At 37.4% G+C, this 23,281-nt stretch overlaps 2 protein-coding genes across 3 annotated transcripts; both read right to left on the bottom strand.

The window, feature by feature from the left end:
• Window positions 1-7,887: 7,887 nt before the first annotated feature.
• On the bottom strand, window positions 7,888-13,984 carry LOC306847838 (5' exonuclease Apollo-like). 2 transcript variants are annotated; one of them, XM_079382023.1, is made up of 5 exons: window positions 13,716-13,971; window positions 13,311-13,572; window positions 12,292-12,457; window positions 11,969-12,151; window positions 7,889-10,390 (listed from the first exon to the last, which is right to left on the bottom strand). In XM_079382023.1, the coding sequence occupies exons 2-5, from the start codon at window positions 13,500-13,502 to the stop codon at window positions 9,228-9,230; spliced, it is 1,704 nt and encodes a 567-aa protein (XP_079238149.1). In that variant the 5' UTR covers window positions 13,503-13,572; window positions 13,716-13,971; the 3' UTR covers window positions 7,889-9,227. The 2 variants fall into 2 exon arrangements, with proteins under 2 accessions (XP_079238148.1, XP_079238149.1); XM_079382022.1 differs by having other exon boundaries at window positions 7,888-10,390; window positions 13,311-13,984.
• A 713-nt stretch (window positions 13,985-14,697) lies between these two features.
• Window positions 14,698-22,902, bottom strand: adora1b (adenosine A1 receptor b). Its single transcript, XM_079382355.1, has 2 exons — window positions 21,705-22,902; window positions 14,698-17,081 (listed from the first exon to the last, which is right to left on the bottom strand). The coding sequence occupies exons 1-2, from the start codon at window positions 22,043-22,045 to the stop codon at window positions 16,394-16,396; spliced, it is 1,029 nt and encodes a 342-aa protein (XP_079238481.1). The 5' UTR covers window positions 22,046-22,902; the 3' UTR covers window positions 14,698-16,393.
• Window positions 22,903-23,281: the final 379 nt, after the last annotated feature.

Genomic DNA, 23,281 nt, shown 5'->3' with positions numbered 1-23,281 from the left:
AAGAATGACAATGTTCTTTTGCAAAGATTGTTAAATTTGGGAATTCTGCTCCCGGATAACAAGACAATGTGTTTAAACCACCTTTCATTTACTGTGAGTTATTAGCTCACCTGGAGATACTGAGAATGAAGTGATCCATCAATCAATTAGGAGGTGAAGATCAAGTCCGACAAAGGGAGCATTGGGTGAAAGGGTTTGTTTAAGAGTGTTAACAGCTGTATTGATTTTAAAGTCTTATTTACTCTTCACTTGATATTGTTAATGGCTAGTTAATAGCTAGAAGATAATAGTCCTTTTACTGTTGAGAAGAACATTATTTTTCATGTTTCTTCCTTATATTTTGGGTTTTTTGTTTTCAAGGGGCTTTTTATTGTATTCTGTTCCTCAAATGTAAACCGTAAATTTCTACTTGCATAAATGTAACCTTTTTTAAATCCTGTTTAATATTTATGAATGCATTGCTGCTAGGTGGCTTGTAAATCCGAAGAGCAAATTACAGGCATTCTGACACATGTATATCACTATCCAGAGAATGTGAATGGGTTAATTTTATGTTGTAAATTTAGCAAATACAATTTTTTTTTTATCCCACTATAATAAAGTCAGTAAGTCATAGTTCACAAAAGCATTGCAGAGGTAATAGTAAGAAAAAGTGTAAATGATATGTTAAAGATGTGGCCCTTGTGGAGTGCCAACGTTCCCTCTGTGAGATGCATGATTGTGCCAAAATGGTGGATGGGTTCAGTGACGAACTGGCCTATTGCTCTGCGTTAAGCCTCTGCCACTCGTCTCATGGCCGAAATCCAGAGCATGATGCATCCCATCCTTGCTATATTTCTTTTCCTTCTCTCTTTTTCCTCTTCTTCTTTGCCTCTCTTTATCTTAGTCGATATGCATGGTGCGCTATTTCCAAACCGAACATAGAACATTGCTGTTGTCATTCCTGTGGTGTGTGAAATTTGTAATGGATTGCCTTAAAAATGACAATGAATAAAACAATGACAACATTTTTTGAGAAGATCAGAGAGAGATTTTTTTGTATGCATGAGTTTCTTCTTCATGAATGATCCAGCAGTTACAAACTGTTGCAGTCTATTACAAACCGAAGCAGCCTTTAATGCGGGAGCAGAGATTTTCTCATTAATTCATGTTAGATGCCATGGCTGGCCCCTCCAGAGACAGGTGTGCATTTACATAAGTCTATTCGCTTTAGTTCCTTTGGGTTTGTCACATTCATTCTGAGCGATTAGTCACTAGTCTCTCTGGTCGCAGTGTTTAGATGATGTACATGGGTGAGTTTCCTCTCCTCAAAGGGTAAAATACCATTAAATGTCATTAGCTAGTTTTTTTTTTTTTTTGTGCGCTGACACTGCAGAAGTTCCAATCTATGCTGTATTCATTATGTTTACTCGCTAGTTGCTAAAGGCTAAACAGTTGCTATTTATTGTGTGGTCAATTTTATTTAGGTGGAAAATAGACTGACTCCAAATATGATGCAAATAGAAAAGTAAACTCTAAGTTGAGAGATGGGTAGAATTTGAACTAAGTCACAAGTATTGTTCAGACTTGTCCTTTAATCAAAGTCTTTTTGTCATTGCCGAACAGTGGCAAGAAGAGAATTCGCCGTCCAATCAGTTGGCTCCCTGGGGCCGGTTGGTGTGTTTCCTTCCTCAAGAGCACCTGCAGCATTTAAAAAGATTCACTTCTGATACATTAGCTGCATCACCTGAATTGAAGGAAGGAAGGATGGGGGGAGATTTATTGCTGATAGTTTATTTGTTTTTTTCTCTATAGCAAAAATGTATTTGCTAAATTGCCATCGTGATTCTTGAGGCCTTCAGCTGCTCTATAATGAGCGGAACCCTTTGAAATCAAAAGCTATTTTTCAATGTTACCAGGGGAGATAGAGACTCACAATTCTGACAGACTGATTGATGGTCCCTTCAAAGACCACCATATCGGTTTTGAGTGCTAATGCCAAATTAATTCCATAAATTGCTGTGAAGAACCAGCAATGCTTCCATTGGCAACTGTTTCCCAAAAGAGACCATTTCCATTGCCTGGACAATGTTCTCTGGAAGAACAGATCCAAAGCATATCCCGAACAATCTGGAAGAAACATTCGACACCAAGACAATACAGTGAACGACAGAACAGAGCTGTACAGGTATGTATAGTGTATACTGTCATGGGGTTCCTAAACTTTACACACAGGCCTATAGGGCCCACCCAAATAAAATCACTCTCGAGATTTTTTTAAATTAATAATTTTTCTGATCCTTAATAATGTTACAGTAAGTATTCCTCAATTTCATTCTCTGTAGACCAGGGATCCTCAAATCTGGACCTTTCCTGCAGAGTTTAGCTCTAACCCTAATCAAACACACCTGAACATGCTAATCAGAGTCTTCAAGATCATTAGAAAATCACAGGTAGGTGAGTTAGATCAGGGTTGGAGCTAAACGCTGCAGCAGATTGGACCTCCAGGGTAAGATTTCAGGAACACTGCTGTAGACCAAAAAATGAGGAGCAAAGGTACCGAAGTTGAGCAACTTTAAGATTCATGGACTTGTAGTTAAGTAATGTCGATTCAGTAGGCTAGCGGCTCTGAAAGATTTGGTTAGTTCAATAAGTGAAGGATTCCTCAAAGTGATTCAAATAACTCCATAGGTTCATATAGTTTTGAACTATTAATTTAAAGAACCACCTCATGAGAGTCATTTGTTCGTGAATCTATTTATATCGCCTACCTAACGTTGTTTATGCGTGCAATGCGCGAGGAGCTCCATATCTTAAAAGCGGTCTTGGAGACACTGTGGTCTCTGAGAAATATGGAAATGTGTAATAATTTTCACCAAAAAACTTGTTCACTTAATTTGAGAATTTTAGGTTTTTATTTTTATGTCTGACACACGACAAGATTTCATTTGGCGCGCGAGGAAGGAATTGTTCTTGTTGTCTTGTGTTTTATTTAATTAATGCTAAAAATAATATTAGTTGCTGGTAAATTAAGCGTTGGCCATTAAAGGAAATAACGAGTCATAGCTCCAATTATGTTAAAATGCCAGTGGCACAGATAAAAGCGCAATTAGAGAGCATCTCTAGATTTGTTTGTTAGTATCAGGCTTTTGTCTGTTGTCTGTCTCCATTTCTTTAGAGTTGTCGGTCCTTTTATGAGACACATAGCTGAAGGGAAGACAGGTCTCAGGCAACAACCTGCTGAAAACATTAATGCTCCTTGTCAACATGCCGTAAGCCAGCCTAGCTTTTAAAACACAGTATACAAAAAGTCACTCCAATGAAAAGCATGAGCATGAAATAAGAGAAACCAGGGAACATTTTCACATATGTCATCTGAAATCTGGGGCATCAGAAGTCTAGAAGAAATTTGGCCCTGAGACACATCTCATTTGACCTAATAGGCTACACATTTTTAAATAAGTGTGCAGTGTACGGTTTTGACATTCATCTGTGTTTCAACAAAACATAAATACCAACACCTTGGCAGTGTATTCAGAGCTGATCAAAATAATCTCCCCAAATGGTGGAAATGGAATAAAATAGAATAAAATCTACATATTCACAATCAGAAATACATGAATGAGGGGTTTTTGTAAATATCTAATTTGCGTGTTCATTTCAGGCATATTTTAGCCAAACAACAGAATTAATTTGCAAGTGCAGCGAGCAGTTAAATGTGTTTTGCTGCTCCGAAAATTTGACAGATTTGCCATAACACATTCACTGTTTGAAGGAAAAACAGAATAACCTCATGCATCATCATAAACCGACTCACTTAATCACAGGATTGGTGTTCTGGGCTGTGAAAATAAATGAAATTATGCCAGGCTAACCTAAAATAAAATGAACTAAGCTGCTAAAACTGTCAAAAGCTGGCACGTTTCATGAATATAATACACTTTGGTGTCCTGAGAGTTTGACACCCAAGAAATAACATCATTTGAAAGTTTTTTTTTACAGCATGGTGGAAGTAATCTCTTTTCTCAGTTTTACACAAATTGTTTTATTATTGTTGTTGTTTGTAATGAATCTTGTCTGTTCATTGATTTTTATGGATGTATTTATTTAATATTTCTTAATATATTGAGTTTTTTGTTTGCTGGAAAAGAACAAATCACACAAATCAGGGCTTTAACGACCAAAATTTTATTTTAATTTTTATTTATAATTTTATTTATACCAAATGTTCTTAATTCCTAAAGTCTGCTTGATCTCCAGTCTGACACTTAGAATTTCACAAATATAATAACATTGGTGCAATAATAATAAACAAAAAAGTTCAGCAAAACACTATCAAGTGAAATGAACAGAACATGACGTAATGCAACATTTTGTAAGCGATTTAGTGACTTTGTGCATGTCTTTAGCTTTAAAACTTAAAAATTCTCTGATTTGGTTTTTAATGGCATTTCCAATCAAGTTTTTCTACTCTCTCAATTTCATACCCGAGCACACATACATACTCTCCCTCTTTTTCTTTCTCATTAAGCTGTCTTGACTCTTGTTGTAACGGGAGGGACACCCTGTCTGGGGCACATCAAAGGCTTTTGCAGTAGCGACAAGGGCTGATGAAATGCTCCATGCCTAATTTAAACCTCCAGCAGCACCACCAGAACTTGTTTCAAACGTCCCAGTAAAAGTCACTGTATGGATGGCCTACTTCAGGAAGCAGGCTCAAATCACAGGAGGCTTTGATTCTGACAATACCATTACTCTGTCTTAGAGAGGGAAGAACTATATTTTGCTTAGGGTGATGATGATATCCTGTGCTGCAGATGCTGATCAGAGAAACGTAATTATGCAATTTGAGATCAAACTGAAAAGGGAAGTGTTCAGAAGAGTATTAAAATCAAACACATTTCCAGCTGCATTTAGCCCTTGATTTGCTATATCTCACAAACTCAAATCTGCAGCTTCTGCAGGCTCAAGCTTTTCAAAGTTTTGCCTTAACGTTAAAGTTCAACACAAGTTATGTTTAAGCAATATCACGTGAACAAAAGCAATGTTCTTGGTGATATGGAACCAATCCTAAACATGGTGACACTCTGCAAAATTATTTGTGTGATAATGATTTTATTAAACTGTTCAAATTAATAAGTTAATATTGATTACCTTACATTAGATGATGTTTAGTCTCTTTATGCTTTGCCAAAGAAAATCAAAATCAACAGTTCTGCAACTCCAGTATTGGCAATTAGTTTCTGAATGAATTGCTGTTTTGAATCAGTTGACTGAATGAATGATTCAGTGGTGCTTGCTCATCATTTGTTTGGTTCCTGAATGAATCTGGTTTTGAATGAATCAGTTTCTAATGACTCACTCATAAAGGCAGTCACTTGTCGTCCTGCACTTTACTCGTGTAACAATGTAACAGTAAGAGTCACTGAAAATTCCAGCCTGAACATCTATGCAGACAAACACAGACAAGTGGAGTGATAATAACAGTGTTGGGAAGGTTACTTTTGAAATAGGTTTCAGATTGTGGTAACACTTTATTTTATGGTGTCCTTGTTACATGTACTTACTATTATAATAACAATAAATGATGCATAATTACATGCAAGTAACCCTAAGCCAAACCCTAATCCTAACCCTAACCATATAGTAAGTACATGTAGTTAATTAATATTACTCAGTACAATTACACTGTAACAAGGACACCTTAAAATAAAGCGTGACCCAGATTACAAGTCATCCTATTTAAAATGTAATAAGTAGTGTAACTAGTTCAATTACTTTACTAAAATAATGTAACTGAGTTTGTTTAAAATTTTTGATTACTTATCCAAATTTATAATGCATGTTTTCAACTGTTATTCAGTTAATCAACTCTCAGACTGGTTGTAGCCTAAAGCTTTCAGCAGCAATGTGGATAGATGTAATCGGCAAACGTAGTTTGCTGCAAATTCAAACAAGAGAACCAATCAAAAGCATAATTGATTTACTAAATGGCCTTTAAATGGCAGGAGGCATCGTGAACATCAGAAACAGGCAGAACATCAAATATAATTCAACATATCCTAGCTTTTTACGGAAAACATTCAGATGTAACCCTCTTTGTAATCGTTAACATTTTCATAAGCGACTAATTTAATTACACTTTTTTTTTGGGTTACAGTTGCATTTATTTTGGAATTAATTATGTAACACCACTGCATGGAACTAGTTACTAACCAACACTGGATACTAACAATAAAAAGTCCCAGTGCTGCTATTGAAACACCAATCAGATTTGAGGACTGAAACTGTTGTTGTGGATGGACCTACAGGTCAAATGGATAAAAGAGTAAAACAAAATTGTACGCCACCCAGAAAATATCATCCTACTTCAGCAGGATGGGTCAGTGACATTTTAACATGTTTCTTCCCCTCCTCAAGGCACACATACCTTGCCCCCTGTCTGACTCCTTTAACTGGCAGTGTCCAACATGGAGTGTAAGTATGTACATAGCTATTAGGTCTTTCCTGCTAACCTTCTGTAGAACATGAGCAAATGTGTCATTTATTTCTGTTGGTCTTTTGCTTCTACAGACACAAAAGCTTTCATCGGTCTGCAGGGGTTCTGCTGCAAGATTGATGGACTCGAGATCCGGCAGCTGCATCTGTGTGAGAAAACTGCATAAAGGTCATATTAGTGAAATTTCAGCAGGATTAGAGTGTGTGTGTGAGCTCGAGCGAGTCTCCTTTATAAAAAGTGAGGGAAAGAAAGCAATCTGCTAGTACTGTAAATTCAGTTCTTTTTCTTACTCTAGACACCAGCCCTCAGTCAAATCATAAACACTCACTTACTGCTGCTGTGCAAAGTTGTTCCTCTTCAAGGCGCAACCCAGATAACAAAGTCAAACTTATCGCTCATTGACAATTTAGGTACAAAATAATTCACTTGAATCACAAAATAACAGGATTTGATGTCGATAATGGTATTACTATCCAATCTAACATTTTACCATCCAGTGATAACTCAGAGGGACCAACTGAATTACACATTTAGGATGATAATTCTCTCAATGGCTCTGGTGAGTCAGTCTGTTGTTTCCCTGTGGCAGTTGAGCTAGCAATTGGCCGTCAATCCAGGATGTTAGGCTGATGTAAGGATGCCTGTGCTGGATCAGCTCAGTCTGTAGTGCGTTTTTAATGTGGGTTTGGTCTCATCTGGAATGCAAAGAGTCCCCCTGATGCATCAAACCATACATCCTTTATGAGCATAGTGAGCCTGTGCAGAAACCAGAGGTAAATTAAACATCACAGCTATAGGACAGCCTGGCTTTAGTCATATATTTCCTCGCACAGCAGCATGCAAACCCAATCACTTACACACAATCCTTCAGTAGATGGATACAATGGTAAACAGAAATGTTTGGACTGCCTAAATATGTATTACAGGCATTGTCACAAGCTGGTGAATACTAAATCACAGACCTCTGACTTCTCTATCTGAGGTATGATAGAAATAAATTAGACATTGATCCGCTCTTATTTTATTCATATCTTTCTGAATATGAGGCAGTGGTATCCGTGACATGGACAAATCCTCGTGGATAATCTGTTCACACAGAGGAATTGTTTAGGTGAAACTTTCAATAGGCTGTCTCTTCTCTGAACATATACGTTTATCTGAGGAAACAGAAATATCTGATAAAACTGTGATGAATCTGTCACAGATGTCAGTGTAGTTGGTTGTGGCTTTTCTCTGTGTGTAACTGTTTGAAGGATTTTTAGACTCATACTCATCTGTGAGGAATGAACTTCTGACAGATTGAAATGAAGAAGGGCTGCTTCTCTAATGTTTACTAAACTAATCAGACTGTTAGTGGGATCTTAAATTACTACAAACAGTCATTTCAATTTAAACAGAAATAGTATTTAGATTAGATTTTGAATTTATTCAAAATTGAACAGAAACATGCTGAGCACATAAGTACTATCATAAAATCATAATTTCAATTTTTTTTGTAGGTAATTATAAAATCAGTAAGATTAATTCACTATATTTTCCTGAATTAATTCCACATTACTGTACACAATATATGGCTGTGTTTTAGAATATAGAACTACTCTGCCACCTGCTGGTTAAACCAAGAGCCTATTCAATTCACACAGCCTAAAACAGTGCTTCTCTCTTTTTTTCTCAGCCCCCAAAAGAAAACAAAATATAAAATCAATCATCTTCATGTCATTCCATATGACTTTTCCCCCCTGGAACACAGCATAAAATTTGTGTATACATCTCTTGCACTATACAAATCTTTTGAAGTCATGAGGAGCAATACATTAGTTATTTTTTTTTTTTGCTTTCAGAGATAACCCCCCCCCCCCCCCCCCACCACACACACACACACACACACACACACACACAAAAACGAGAATACGCTGCACGCAAGCTTCACATGTTATTGTGGACAGTGTCTATGTGTCGGATTTGAATGGTGCAGGAGTGAATTCTCCCCACACTTCAATAACTTCAATAAGAAATTAGATGGCAGATTAATCAAAGTATTACTTAAGGGCATTATATCCTATTAATGTATAATGCCTTTAGCAGCTAATAAAGTCACAGGCTGTATAATTCAAAGAGAATATTCCAAAGAATTTGATGCTAATTTGAAAATACCAACAAGAGCTATTACTTTAATAACCTTGAACCGATTGGTCTGTTATGCGTCACAACATGCACAGAACTTTCCATCTCATGCCCATCGGCTTCAGTCTGCCAAATATTTCTCACATTAAATAAAAGGTTATTTGGATGTATTTGGGTGTTAATCTACACAAACTGAAATGTTTATTGTTCAGAAGGTCTACAAAATTCCAATCCTTTAAATAACATTTATCATAAACAAAAAGCTGATATGTAAATAAAAAGATTTTGACCCAGAACAACAAAAAAACACTTTAAATAGGATTTTTTTTTTCACCTGAAAACAAATCTACACAGTAAGGTGCTTTGTGATGCTACATAAAATAACAAATGCATGCAAAACATGTTAAACCTCAGCATCCACATTGTGAAAATAATACCATCAGTATTACCAACAATGTCATCAGTTTTTGGCTCAAAAGAAATGCAGAAAAACAATGTGAAAAAGAGTAAGTACTTGGCACAGTGTTAATGATTTGTAAATTTAACGACAATACTGTTGACATCTAATTTACAAAGATACATGATAATTAAACTTTCACATGAACATCACACAGTAAGTGCTTGCTTAATCACATTTAGATTTGAATGTCTTTATAGCTGCTTCAAGGGGATCACCAGCTGGTTTAGGAAGATCAACTGGAGTAAGGCGAATCTCTTCATGAACTCCCCACAACATCTGCTTACCTTTAAGTTGTTCAGCAGGTATGATGAAGTTCTCAAGGAGCAACTGCTCAATCTGCTCTCGCTGTAATGTGAAGGTCAAGGCAGCGGTCACCGATTGTGTTTCAGGGGGTGTGAATACAGTGGTAACGCAGGTTTGGTCGTGAATACTGATGCTGTCCAATGAGGAGCACCTCTCTCTAGAATTAGTGCTGCCCATTTGAGGACTCTTCTCCTTGGATGACTTTGTTGGGCTTTCATGCTCACATTCGTACATTGAGCTGTGGTCAGGTGATCTAAAATATGTAAGTGTACTAACAGATTCATTGTCATCTGAAGGAAGGCTGCTGCCAATTGTGACGATATCTTCTGATGCAACTTGGATGGGTTTCAAACGTTTGTTGTGTGGGCCGTTCTCTCGAGAGTAGGAGCTGGTGCTCAAGTCTAGAAGAATGCAGTCGGAATCTTGATCTGTGTCAGAATCCCCATCATCGTGACTAAGTCGTCTTATTTTTGACTCTGGAGATTCGAACACCACCCCGCAAGACTCTGGCCGCAAGGTTCTTTGAAGCATGTTTGTAATGCCATTTGTGGAGCTCTGAAAATTAGAATTGGTCATCATGTAGTGCTTGACCGACTCTGGAATCACCACCTCTTTGGACTTTTTCCTGCAGGGGTTTAGAAGAGAAGAAAAATAAGGCAGACAGTTGCCCACAATGGGCACCAGTGAGATGGGACGCAGGGCCGACACAAAGTCCTCCAGCTCCTGGTAGGAAGAATGGTCCGAGTAAGGCACCACATACACATTAGTGTGACAGGAGATCATGGGGCGGCTGGTGGGCAATATAGCGATGGTAGGCTGCACTTTATTCCACGCCTGCAGGTTGGAGGCATTGATCATTGACTGAGAGACCACACGAATGCGGCCTGCACCAGAGTCAGTGGTGAAAACATCAGGGAGCTCAAGAACACGCAAGGTTTCCAGACGCTCTCTATCCACCTCCACCCATGTTTTAAACTCCATAGCCAGCTCCACCAGCAGAGACTCTTTACCCAGAGAGTAAAGACCTAATAACAGGTAAAAACATTCATTAATAATTATTACAGTGGAGATTCACTGACATTAATTCAGTCACTTTTCACAGTATGTTTTCTATCAGCACAACTAAATAACATTAATGGGTTAATTATTCAAAATGCCACATGTATAAGATACATATAAAAAATGAAAAATATAATATTAAAAATAAGTATTTTAATGTTATTTATTAAATTAAGTTACATTAATAGTTATATAAAAATATATTCATAATTATATATAAAGTAGTGCTGTCAAACAATTAATCTCATCCAAAATAAAAGTTTTTATTTACATAATATATCTGTGTGTACTGTGTATATTATTATGTATATATAAATACACACACATACAGTATATATTTTGAAAATATTTACATGTATATATTTATATTCATACAATTTATATTATATATATATATAAATATATTTAATATATATAAACGTAACATATTTCTTAAATATATATATGCATGCGTGTGTATTTATATATACATAATAAATATACACAGTACACACACATATTGCAACAACATAAAAATTGAAATATAATACATATATACATTTAAAATTTTAATTAAAACAATAATATCCTGGCCAGAGGAGAACTGACCCCCCGACTAAGCCTGCTTTCTCCCAAGGTTTTTTTCTCCATTCTGTCACAGAGGGAGTTTTGGTTCCTTGCCACTGTCGCCTCTGGCTTGCTCAGTTGGGGACACTTAATTTCTAGTGATTTATCGTCAATTTGATTTCACAGATACCTTTTAAACTAAACTGAGGTAGACAATGACAACTCTGAATTGAATAATGAAATGCCTTTAACTGAAAATTGAGTGTTTAATCTTATTATTATACATTACTGACACTCTATCCTCCAATTTGATACTGTTAAGTGCTTTGACACAATCTGTATTGTTAAAAGCGCTATATAAATAAAGGTGACTTGACATATAATATGTAAACAACTTTTATTTTGAATGCGATTAATCGCAATTAATCGTTTGACAGCACTAATATAAAGATATTAATAAATGCTTGCACTACCATTTAAAAGTTTTTTTTTTTTTTTTTTCTCCATGTTTTTGAAATAAGTCTCTTATGCTCACCATGAGAAGTAACCCAAGTAATTTATTCCTGTGATGGCAAAGAATTTTCAGCAGCTATTACTTCTGTCTTCACGGTCACATGATAGTTCAGAAATAATTTTAATGTGCTGATTTGGTGCTCAAAAAACTTATCTTATCCGTGTTGAAACAATTAATTATTTGTGGGAAATGATTCATTCATTTTTAGGATGAATAGAAAGTTTTTCTCTGAATAGAAAGTTCAAAAGAACAAAATTAGTTTGAAGTGGAAATTAATTTTAACAAAGTGATACTAACAACATTATTCCTCTATATAGTTATCATTACAGCTGTGGTGTGGACTTCCCAACTCTCATGGAATTAGAATCATTACTAAAACCTAGTTATCTTACTTGATGTAAACACGCCTTTCTGATTTAAATCTGTTTCATTTCATCCTATTACATTAAATACTCTGACAATTTTGCAAATGTGAGCGTCTCACCAATAACCACAGCATATCCAGGATGAGCCCTAATGATCTCTTTAATTTGTTGAGTGGCTCGTTGACGAGAAGGTACGGCTCGAGTGGGGTCACAGTTCGTGTTGTCCAGATACAGCACATCAATGGTAGTGGTATTCCTCAGACATTGCTCTCTGAGCATAGATGGGGTGTAACGGAAATCGCCTGAGATAAAACACAATAACAATATCATTAAAATGTAATCTCAGTATGTGACAGTGAAATTCAATAATGTTCTGTTTTAAGAAAAAACTATTAGATTATAGCGCATTTCCATAATATTCATTTTCTTCTCCCACACACACCAGTGTAGAGTCTGGTGCCAAAGTATCCCTCAAAGAGAAACATAACCGCCCCAGGACAGTGATTGGCATCTATTAGGGTAACGGTCAGTCGTTCTTTTCCAAGATCATCTAGCAACAGCATGTGAGCTTCCCCGATCTCCAATGGACGGATCCATTTCTCTTTGACCTGTGGAACACAACAATAGGACACAATTAACACACACTATCTCGAATACCACTCCGGAGAGCGCTATTTGAGACTTAGTTTATCCCATCATGCATCATGTTCTGGAAATTATTGGTGAGACTTTTTGCCAAGATCTCGCTAGAGGTCAAAGAAACCTTTCCAATGCAAGATATTACATATAATTAGATATAAAAACGAGTTGCACGTTTTATTGGTACAAAGATGAGTATATTTATTTTGTACAGGAAATACATCATAAAAGTGGTCAAGTGCAAAGAGCACAAGTGTGGGTATTTGGACAGGGCATTTGTTTTGCATTTTTCATCCACTGTTTTCTAGATCAGAAGTTTTCAAACTTTTACGTGGGACCCCTTCCTATTTAAAATCTGTAAAGATCAATTTATACTGAGTGAGAATATGCGTGATATTATAGTCAAGTTTGTTGTTTTAATTAAATAAAACTAATTTTTGACCAACTGTTATTTAGAGAATCTACACTATTATGTATATGCACATTTATTTGTAAAGCACTGTTCAATATAAATATCACTCCAGTTGAGTGTTTTTGTTTTTTATAGTTGACTTTGAAGTACAACAGTGTTGTTATTGTTAACTAAAACTACAAAGAAATATAAATATTACGTGAGAAAGTTAAACTTAAAAAAAAAAGACAAAAATGGTTGATTTAGCAACTAACTGATAAAAACAGGCATATAACAAAAAATATTAAAACGTAAATTAAAATTATAACTGATAACAATATAACCCAACTCTAATACTGTAATAGCACTCAAATAATGAATGATTTCCCCCCAGACCCGTGCAGACCTCAGTTATAGGTGCTCGGCCTCACCTTGAGTTTGCGCTGGAGCAGTTTGGCAGTGAGAGGAGAGCAGTATATGGGCCGGTGACTCCAGGTGGAGGACAGGCCAGAGGTGTGATCCGCGTGCATGTGAGACAAGAAGAACAGACGGACGTGATGGCACTTACGGAGCTGCCAGCAGTCTACAGCTATTGGAGAGTCTGGTAGGACTTTCCCGTTCATTATGTTCTCTGTATTTCCCGTTCTGCTGTGAAGAGTTCAGACGGTATCTACTGCTTATTCCTAAAATGATCTGTTAACAAAAGCTGTTTCAGTTTCACTGATGTTTGAAAAGCGTCACTTCTCTAGCAGCGCTGTCAGAAAAATGTAAATAAACACAATATTCAGTATGCACTAGCAAGGGTTTGTAGAGTAACAATGTAACTGACAGCTTACAAGCAAGCAGCGCTAGTAGTAAACGAATAGCCGCATCGCGTTGTTTTGTGTTAACGCACACAGAGTCCGTCGAAAAGGTTAAATAAAAGCTTGCAAGTCACGGTTCATCCGAGTGTGTTAGCAGCAGGTGATGATGATGATGCGCCGTATTTGTGCAGATGAGCGCCATGCTGAACCCGTGTGTTTATAAATTCAAAACATTTCAGCTCAGGCATTTGCGGCGCGTTTGTCCGCCAAAAATACGTTTACTGTCCACGCCTCCGTGTCGCGCACGCGCTCATGTGACGTCACTGGCTTGGTGTTATATGTTGTGTATTTAGATTTTTGTCGTTATCTTTAAGACTATAGAATACCCTTAAAGAGACTTTGTCTTTACTCAAACACGTTTTTGATTTTAGGCTTGTTATGTTTTAACCTGGCAAAATTGGCCTATTATTTACAGCATGCTTTTATTTTTTAAATTCGGCACCCATTACTTCCACTAGAGGTCGATATAAGACTGATACGATGCAGAGTATCCTGGTTTATTTTTTCTTTTCTGTTTAGCACATCACTATAAAGCTTAAGGAATTCTTAAAATAGACATTTAATAGGGAAAATCAGCATTGTACAGTGACTAGGCATACTTGAAACAGACACCCACCTCAAAACTATAGGATACTATAAATTGGGAAAACTATAGGTTGGCACAGGGTTCGTTTCTGGTACATTAATGTAGCATCTGAAATTTGACCTCTTGAACCACTCATTGATTACAGATAGTTATATAAATATATAATCAGAAATTAAAGATGGTTCTAAATGTTTTTAATAGAGATATGAACCAGATTTGGAAGTCTGATAAATGATGTTGCATAGGTAAACTCATTTATCGTGTGCAATTATTTCCATTTATCTCCCTTACAGACACATACACACACATAATAAAAAGGAAAATTGGAAAATTGGCCTTAAAGATAATATTTACCACAAGAGTAATTTTAGAATGCATATTTGTTTATTGTCTTTCATTAGCATGAGACAAACAAAAGCTGATACCAACAGCTAGAGCAAGGAAAATATGCTGACAGTAAAAAATGATGAATGATGATGAACTATTTCCATTTATAGTAAAGTGATATTTCCTGTTTTCAATCATATTGAGAATGGATGGGGTTCAGGGACAGGAAGCTCCCACCTCCTCATTCATGCAGTGCAATACCACTCATTTATACCATGTCTGTCTGTTGCAGTGAAGTAAAAACAAGATTACAAAATGAATTAGCCCATTGTTCCCATTTACTCAGAAATATTTAATGTACAAATGATTGTAATTACACAAACGTTTGTTTAACAATTATGAACATAATGTACTTGGGCATAGTGCATAACATTACTATGTACAGATCAGATACATGTTCAGCTTTGATGTCAGTATAGACCTGGTATTTCATCCGCATGTGAGATCAAATACCCCACACTAGTATGACAAATGAAGTTTGTAATTCGTGTGCCACTAGAGTGACCAAATGGAATTGCAAAAATAATTCCCAAACACTCCCCCATGTGCAATTGGCACCCCAAATTCACGGTCAGGATGTCGGTGTCAAGCTGGTCAGGATGCTGAAACAAACAGAGCAATGTTTTGATGGCACCTCAGAACCACAGTTTAAACTTTTCAGGGAAATCAACCAACAAATGGTTTTATTATTTATAGCTGGGACAGGAGAAAGCATTTTATCATCCCAAAAATTACACACTTCACCTTTAAAGGGGTTACTTCACCCAAAAAGACTTCAAAATATACTTCAGTAGTGTAGTATACTTTTGTTTTAAAAACTGATCATTATGATTCTGGAAAAAGTGTTCCTAAATTCTGCTATAATAATGAAAGGTAATACAGTATTGGTTTTGATCATTTGATCATATTCAAACCCTGAATATGTTCAAACAGTGGAGATTTGGACTTAGGTACTTCATATCCTCAAACAATTCCAGTTTTGTTACGGCATGCACCCAATCATACACTTCACACGCACACGCACGCACACACACACAGTTTTGCTAAAATGCAAGAGAACCTCACTGCATCTGAGTAAAATCCAATGTCAGCTGCCTGCAGTAGCTTTTTTTTTTTTTGTCCTTTACAATAACAGACCTGCGCTGAGACACTCCATAATAGGACAAGAAAAACCTGTCCACCTCTGTCACTATTTCTGACATCCTCTTCCTGTCATTGTGCACAAAGGTTCAGAATAAAAGAAGAATATCCAAGAATCTGACAGTGTACAGCGCTCTGATATCTGTTCTGCATACATTAATACTGAACCAGTAATTGGTGATAATATATTTTTATAACTGCACAAAACACAATTATGTGCAATTCTTTTGATTCATTATGTTTTTTATCATTTAATTGTATATGTACTATCAAACTAACTTGATTTAAAAGCATCCTTCAAGGCTGCTTCATAAAGCAAGATTTCCTGTGGTTCCCCGTCGTCTTCAAAATTATTTTGACTCATGTGCTGCTTTTTAAAGTGATGCTGTCTCATTATTCCAATAAAGGGACATTTCAGTCAGAAGAGTCTGTGGTGAGCTCTGATTTACATTCAAAATAAACAAACCAAGACATGACAGCTTTGGACGTCCAGCTAGCAGAAGTCATTCGACCTTGTTAGAGAATCCTGGGATGTCAGTCAGACGTTATGTTCCAAAGCAGGTTCAGGAGCAGCGATGGCAGCAGCGATGTAGTGCTTGTTATCCAGTCTTTCGCTCAGCTGGCTCTCAGGGGGAGGAGCCTCCTTGCAGCAGAAGTACTGCTTCCAGATCCTTTGGAATGCAGTACGAAATTTCTTGATGCGGAAAGCATAAACGATAGGGTTGACGGCAGAATTGCCATGCGTGAGCAGAATGGCAATATAAGTGAGGAACATGGGCTTCTCACACTTCGGACAGAAGAGTGTGATGCAGTTCATAATGTGGAGAGGAAGCCAGCTAACAGCGAACAAGAAAAGGACTAGAGCCAGAGACTTCGCCAGCTTCAGTTCTTTATCGTAATACTTGTTTGGTTCAGAGTGGCTGGATACCTTCTTATTTAGCTGCTTGTGGATCATGTAGAAGATTTCAGAGTAAATGATGAGCATGAAAAGCAGAGGGGGAAGCACCCAACCGAAAAAGTTGAAGTAGACCATGTACTCCATGCTGATGACGTTCTCAAACTGGCAGGTGACGATGAGGTCTGGGCCGATTGAGCCATTGTTATTATGTTGCAGGTTGTATAAATTGTTCCAGCCCAGCATGGGAGTCAAGCCGACTATGAAGGCCACCATCCAACACACGAACACTGCAATTCCAGCTCGTTTGGGAGTGACCACTCTCTTATAACTGAAACACAAAAACAATAAGAGTGAAACAAATTTTCATTGTAATACATTATACATAGGGTGACCATATGGGCCATTTTTATGGGACACACCCTTGCCAGGATTTCTATATTGCCTAAAATATCCAGGTTTTGGCTGTTTGCACTGTGCAAGTAGATTGTTGTGTGACATTCATGAGAGCTATAGAGAGCAGAGCAGACGGCTCCTTATGCTTTCGAATCGCTCTTGCGCTTACCTTGGTGTCTTTTTTGATCGGTGCGCAGCAATGCTTCCAGTCAAACGAATGAACAAACACGTGTGCATATTTGCATCGCTTTGATCGTTCTCTGTAGATCTCACCTTCTCACGTGCAGCGCCACAATTGGTCAATTATGTACAATACCTGCATGTTATTGGTCAAACTACTTTGGATGGTTTAGGGCAATATTAAAATCCTTGCCAGGATGTGTCCCGTATGAACGGCACATATGGCCACCCTAAATATACATTATTATTGCTGCAATTTCACAAATATTATCACTCCAAAATGTGCAATGTATCTCCACAATATCCATTTTACAAGCAAATAAAAGGCTAAATTCTGTACTTCTGGTACAGAATCAAGGTCACTTGATGACCAGGGCCAGCTGCTTTTACCTGCTGTCTAACTTAAATTAAGAGCTAAATTGTGACAAAGTACCACCACCAGAAAGCTTGTTTCATTCACACCCACTCCGTCTTGTCCTTCCATCTTCTCTGAGATGCTGTCTTTCATCTGAGATTCTAGTTCTCTCTCCAAACCCCTTGTCTTTTGTGTGAATAATATCAGAACAAAGGTACCTGTGATTTAATGGCAGACTTTCAAGTCTCTGTAGCTGTCTGACTGAATTCCACACAGAGGTGCTCTGAATCAATAGACCCTGTTTGTTCAGGGATTCAGTAGACAGTTTTTGCTTGAATCCTTGCTTGAATGTGCTTTTATTAACTGCAATAAGTAAAAACATAAATGTTAAATGATAATGTTTGTTTCATCTCAGTAGTAATACTCTTTGTGTGCAGCCCAGAACCACAGCCTATTACTATGTTTTTTACTCATGCATACACTCATGGTTATGTACCTTTTTATGAGAGTGTACTGTAGGTCCAAGAGAAGTGCCGTTTGCTTTGTTTTTAAGTTCCTATGATTAAATTCACAGTTTTCAGATTGTACAAAAATAGATGGCTGTGTTTGGAAAGCTGTGAAGCATGACTACACTTTATACAGAATAAAAGCCATATGCATTATTGACGAGTGGAACAAATCAAATAAAATGGAGTTCAAATGGATTCATTTGTCCCTGTCTTCTGCCAGTAGGTTGTAATGCCACATTACATTCTGTATCAAATGTAAAAGCATTCTGTAAAAGCTGTAGACCGATGAACTTTAGTCTGTTTTACTTCAGCTGCACCCTTGTATTATTCTGGGATCATGCAGAGATAACAGGGATGGAATGTATGGCATTCACACAGATCAAGCTCTGATGTCAGTGAGATATACTGATGATACACACTTTTGGACTCCACTGTAGGCCTTCAGTTCAGTTTCTTGCATTCTCATCTATTGCGCACAGTGGTTGATCCTGGCAGTGCGGACAGGCAGTGACTCAGGCCAGCGACTCTTCTCAGACACAATCCACTTCTCTATAGCTCATTCACGGCAGTTTCATGGGATTGTGTTCGCTCTCCAAAATAAATTGTTCTGTAGGAGGTAACTTTTTCCTCGCAGCACCCTGTGCTAACCGCCTAATTTTTAACATAAGAGTGACTATGGCCATTTGTAACTTGAATTTGCGAGGTTTCTTGTGTCATTCCCTTGCACATTCAAAGAAAATAGCTTATATCCAAGTTGCAAAATAAGTTGGGTACTTCCTTCAGACTGGTATGTGTATGCCCACATGTTTCCTCACAAAAGTGTTGAAAGGGGTTGATTTTATGTTAATTCTGTTATTGTACTGGTCATGGCAATCATTCCAGTGAACTCACAATATTAAATGCAAAATTATAAAATCAAGTCATTTGGGTTTTGAACACAGGACTCCTGTGTTTTATGCATTAAATTGAGAAAAGAGCACAGAACACAGAAGTGGCTATACCGGGGGTCTCCAACCCTGCTCCTGGAGAGCTACTCTCCTACAGATTTCAGCTCCAACCCCAATCAAACACACCTGAACCAGCTCATCAAGGTCTTCAAGGCTACTTGTTAATTTCAGACAGGTGTGTTGGAGCAGAGTTGGAACTGAAATCTGGAGGATAGTAGCTCTCCAGGAGCAGGGTTGGAGATCCCTGGGCTATACTGTCCACACAAAAAGCGTCTTTAAAAATGTAATGGCTTTTACATAGCCGAGTATGTTCAACTCCACTGGGGAAAAAGAGTAACCTAGCCATAGAGTCTGCAAATAGGATGTAGCTTGAACTTAAAAGCAGATAGTGTATGCATGTTGGAGATGTTAATCTGGCTAGGACAGTGTATTCTCAGCACAGAAACGCACAAGTCATATTATGTGGGGTGTGCGATATTGAAAAAAATGATATCACAATATTTTTGGGGATTTTTTCACTAACGATAATTAGACAATATTTTGCCAAGTGTGTTATTGTGCTGATATCTGACTACCGTGGACAGCTGCAGTTTTTGACATTCCTCTTATTCTGTGTGGTCAGTTCACATCAGTGGCAGAAATGAATCTTTTCATATAAGTTAAAATTGATTTTGACCTTTTATGGGACATTTTACCTTTTAATAAAGCCATTTTTTCTAAAAGTGTGCATCTTTTGAGTCAAATTGTTAAATTTTTAATCAGTCAATTAGAATAATAAGACATGCAGGCTGTAATGAAACCAGTATCAACAAAATTAATCTTTGCAGAAGTTGCATCTGAAGTGGCATTTAGATTTACACTGTTTAATGCAGCTCAGAGGGACATGGAGTGCTTTAACCTGTTAAAAGTTACAAATGCATAATATGTTGATATTTTAAACTTAAAACACTGAATACTGATATTTGAAATTATTTAAAAAATGAAAAGATACTTTAAATGTGAAATTAAAATCGGCAGTAGGTGGCAGCAAGTCACTGTCATTGCGACTTAACCGAATCATTTAAACGTTGATTCGTTCAGGAACGAAACATCGTCATGTTGCTCAGAGACGTAAAACAGTGCTGTAGCTGTTAGGAATTATTTTTTTGTTGGAGGAATGGAGCAAAAACAGGCAATATGGTGTCTAAAATGGAAGTCTCTTAATATTAACTTATGGCAGTGGCTATTTGCGCTAAGTGTTAATAGCGATAGATTATATTTACACTATGTTAAAATAGCATAATTTTAGGCTATTTATACTACTTACTGCAAATAGTGGCAATTATCTGCACCTCAGTATAGTAGTACATCATTAAACCGTATGCAATGATAACTTACTGCCAACTGTCTTTTGTAATGTTGACTAACCCAATCACACGTTAGTGGGCAGAGTTAGTGTAAATAGCCTCTGCCAACAAGGCAGGCTATTTGCACTTAGTGTAAATAGACACTCCGTTAACTTATTGTTTTTTGAACTGTTGTATAAAATCAATATCACATTTGTAACCATGCTTATTTTCGAAGAAAAAACGGGACCCTTCATGTGATTTTTAACTATATAAAATGATACATATACATTTTCTGCCCCCATATCTTGAATTTTGTGATCATTCTTAATGCATTTTAATAGACTGAATCATGCAGTGAAAAAACACACTCGAAATGTGCACATGCACTATTTAACCCAATGGACTTCATCACATAATGTATGCGTGCACTCCAGGTGTTTTGTTTGGCTTTTGAAAAATACTCGATAATGTCAAACTGCACATTGTTAAATCAACAATTACGATATTATCGCAGACGATATATATCACACACCCCTAAGCTTATGTCATTAGGTCATGTGCATGTACTCCATCTGTACCCCTTGAGCAACATAAACCGCATGTTGCTGTAAACAGTCTGGCCAGACAGTAGCCAATATGATTATTATTATTATAAATTAACTTTTAATTAATGGGTCAGCTGAACTTTGATTCATTGTAAAAATGACAATTTTTTTCCCATAATTTACATCTTTATGCAAGTACTTACAAGTACAAAATAGTACAAAATTCATCATTTTTATTGATATTTTACATGATGTATTCCTATTTATTCCCTTTATTATATCTTATCGTTATTATTTTGTTTTAAATGTTTTAAATCCAACAACTTTTTTCTGTGTTCTCAAGTGACTGGCCCCACTATATAGTTGGAGACAGTATATATGTATCAGGACCGGTAGATGGATCATGTTTTGTGGGCACCAGCCAATAAACACCACCAGGAATTTCTAAAAATACAAAAAGGTATATCTGAGGGTTTTGTTTGAGGTAGGCTTAGAGGATAGAAAATACCATTAGCTCAGTATAAAAACAATATATGAAACGTCCTCAAACGAAAGTAAAACCTTAATGTGTGTGTGTGTGTGTGTGACACATATGAATAGCCTATATAGGCTGATTGCCAATATAATACACAGTACCATAGGTGTATTTACTTCTTACAGAGCACCAGATGGAATGAGGGAATGATAACTTTACCTAGTTGGGATCTTGACCCTCAGGTATCGGTCGATGGCTATAGCGAGCAAGGCGAGGATAGAACTTTGGGTCAGAACCAGCACCGTGCACGCCACCAGCAGACAGCTGTAGAAGTGAGTCTGGAGTCCGATACTTATAGTTATCGCCAGTGGTATGACCAGCGCTCCTACTGCAATGTCCGCGAGCGCCAGAGAAACGATGAAGCAAAACGTAGTGTCTCTCAGAGATCTATTAATTTTTACCGCCCAAACCACCATCACATTTCCTACTACAGATGACACGGCAATCAGTACCTCCATGCCCATGTAGAGGGCTTTGGCCGCAGAGAGGTCCTCAGGCATTCTTTCACTCGACGGGAATCGATAATACTCTGAATATCCACGCGACAAAGGGGATTCAAGTGAAAGTGATGTGTAAAAGGATAAACTGTAACAGTCCAGAGAAAAATCTTCCCGTTAATACGCTGTCCCTCAAAAGAGCAGCCTTATTCCACACATGCCTATTTACAGTTGGAATTGGACGCACGGGAAAAATAAACCCCACAAAACCACAGAAGTGACTTACAAAATACTCGCTGGGTTTTGCGCGTTTTCTTTTCGTTTACTACAGCGCCTCTTCATTAGGTCCACCTGCGCTCATGCGAGATGCGCGTGCCTCTTATTCATCCCAAAATCGAATTTTTTGAAAAAATTCAAATTAATTTATCCATTTCACATAAAACAGTCAGGCAGTTCTCTGGACGTCCAAAGAATTGGAAAATAAATTAAAAGACGCACCATATTTCTTCCTCGGATATATGAAACCAGATATTGTCCAGAGCGCGGGTCGTTCTCAACACTCTCGTGAGCTACGCGGTGCCCCAGAATAGCTGTCGATAGGTAGAGCCCTTTGTCTCACCCATACTCGCCCTGTTAGCAAGTTAAAACACCTTTGGCAGCAAAAGAAGTCCAACTAACCCTTGTAGATTCTTGAAAATGTCAAAACAAAGGGTCGTTCCGTTTTCCTTAGAAAAAAAGACCATCCCAAACATCGTGCCGTTTATTTTGGTTCTCTCCTTGAGAATGGCTGAGGGACAACCTGCCTTCGCTACTTTCTTTTGTAGAGAGCCCGAACTCCTTTTCTCGTCTTTTTATTTGTCTTAAGTGAGAGTTTAACTTTGACGCTCGGGATAAAAATGGGGCTGACCGTTCCCCAGTGCTTCGTGTAATATTAGTCTACTCTATATATGAGACAGCATTGCACCCATGAGTGGAGAGGAGGGGACAGTGCCTGATGAGCATAATTTAAACGCTCAAACGACGCCCCATGGAAGATATAAAAAGTAATAAGAAATATATTTGCAACATTTCAAGGAAACTAATAGGTTTAATAATGTACAATAAGCCTAATGTGCCAGCTGAGACATCAGTTAAAATAAAAAATATCACAGTATGAGTTATCTCACGTATGAAACTGCGGTCAGGCCAGCCTCCACTTTAAAAAACACGGCCATTCTAGCCGCCACGTTATTTTGTGGGGCGCGCATATATTACGCGTTACGGTAATAGCGTGTAAAAACTCCAATCAAAGGAAAAGGG

This window comes from Barbus barbus (assembly GCF_936440315.1).
Source record: "Barbus barbus genome assembly, chromosome: 28".
Lineage (NCBI taxonomy): Eukaryota > Metazoa > Chordata > Actinopteri > Cypriniformes > Cyprinidae > Barbus > Barbus barbus.
Note: the sequence above shows the minus strand (reverse complement) of the source record. Positions and strands in the feature narration are given on the sequence as shown.

Bases quoted from the DNA above. Each gene is read 5' to 3' on its own strand.
- adora1b (XM_079382355.1), bottom strand. From the start codon at position 22,045: ATGCCTGAGGACCTCTCTGCGGCCAAAGCCCTCTACATGGGCATGGAG. The intron at 17,082-21,704 runs GTAAAGTTATCA...TTTGTGTTTCAG, and splicing joins AGGGTCAAGATCCCAACTAG to TTATAAGAGAGTGGTCACTC.
- LOC306847838 (XM_079382022.1), bottom strand. From the start codon at position 13,502: ATGAACGGGAAAGTCCTACCAGACTCTCCAATAGCTGTAGACTGCTGG. The intron at 12,458-13,310 runs GTGAGGCCGAGC...TGTGTTCCACAG, and splicing joins TGCTCCAGCGCAAACTCAAG to GTCAAAGAGAAATGGATCCG. The intron at 12,152-12,291 runs GTGTGTGTGGGA...GTTTTATCTCAG, and splicing joins TGGCACCAGACTCTACACTG to GCGATTTCCGTTACACCCCA.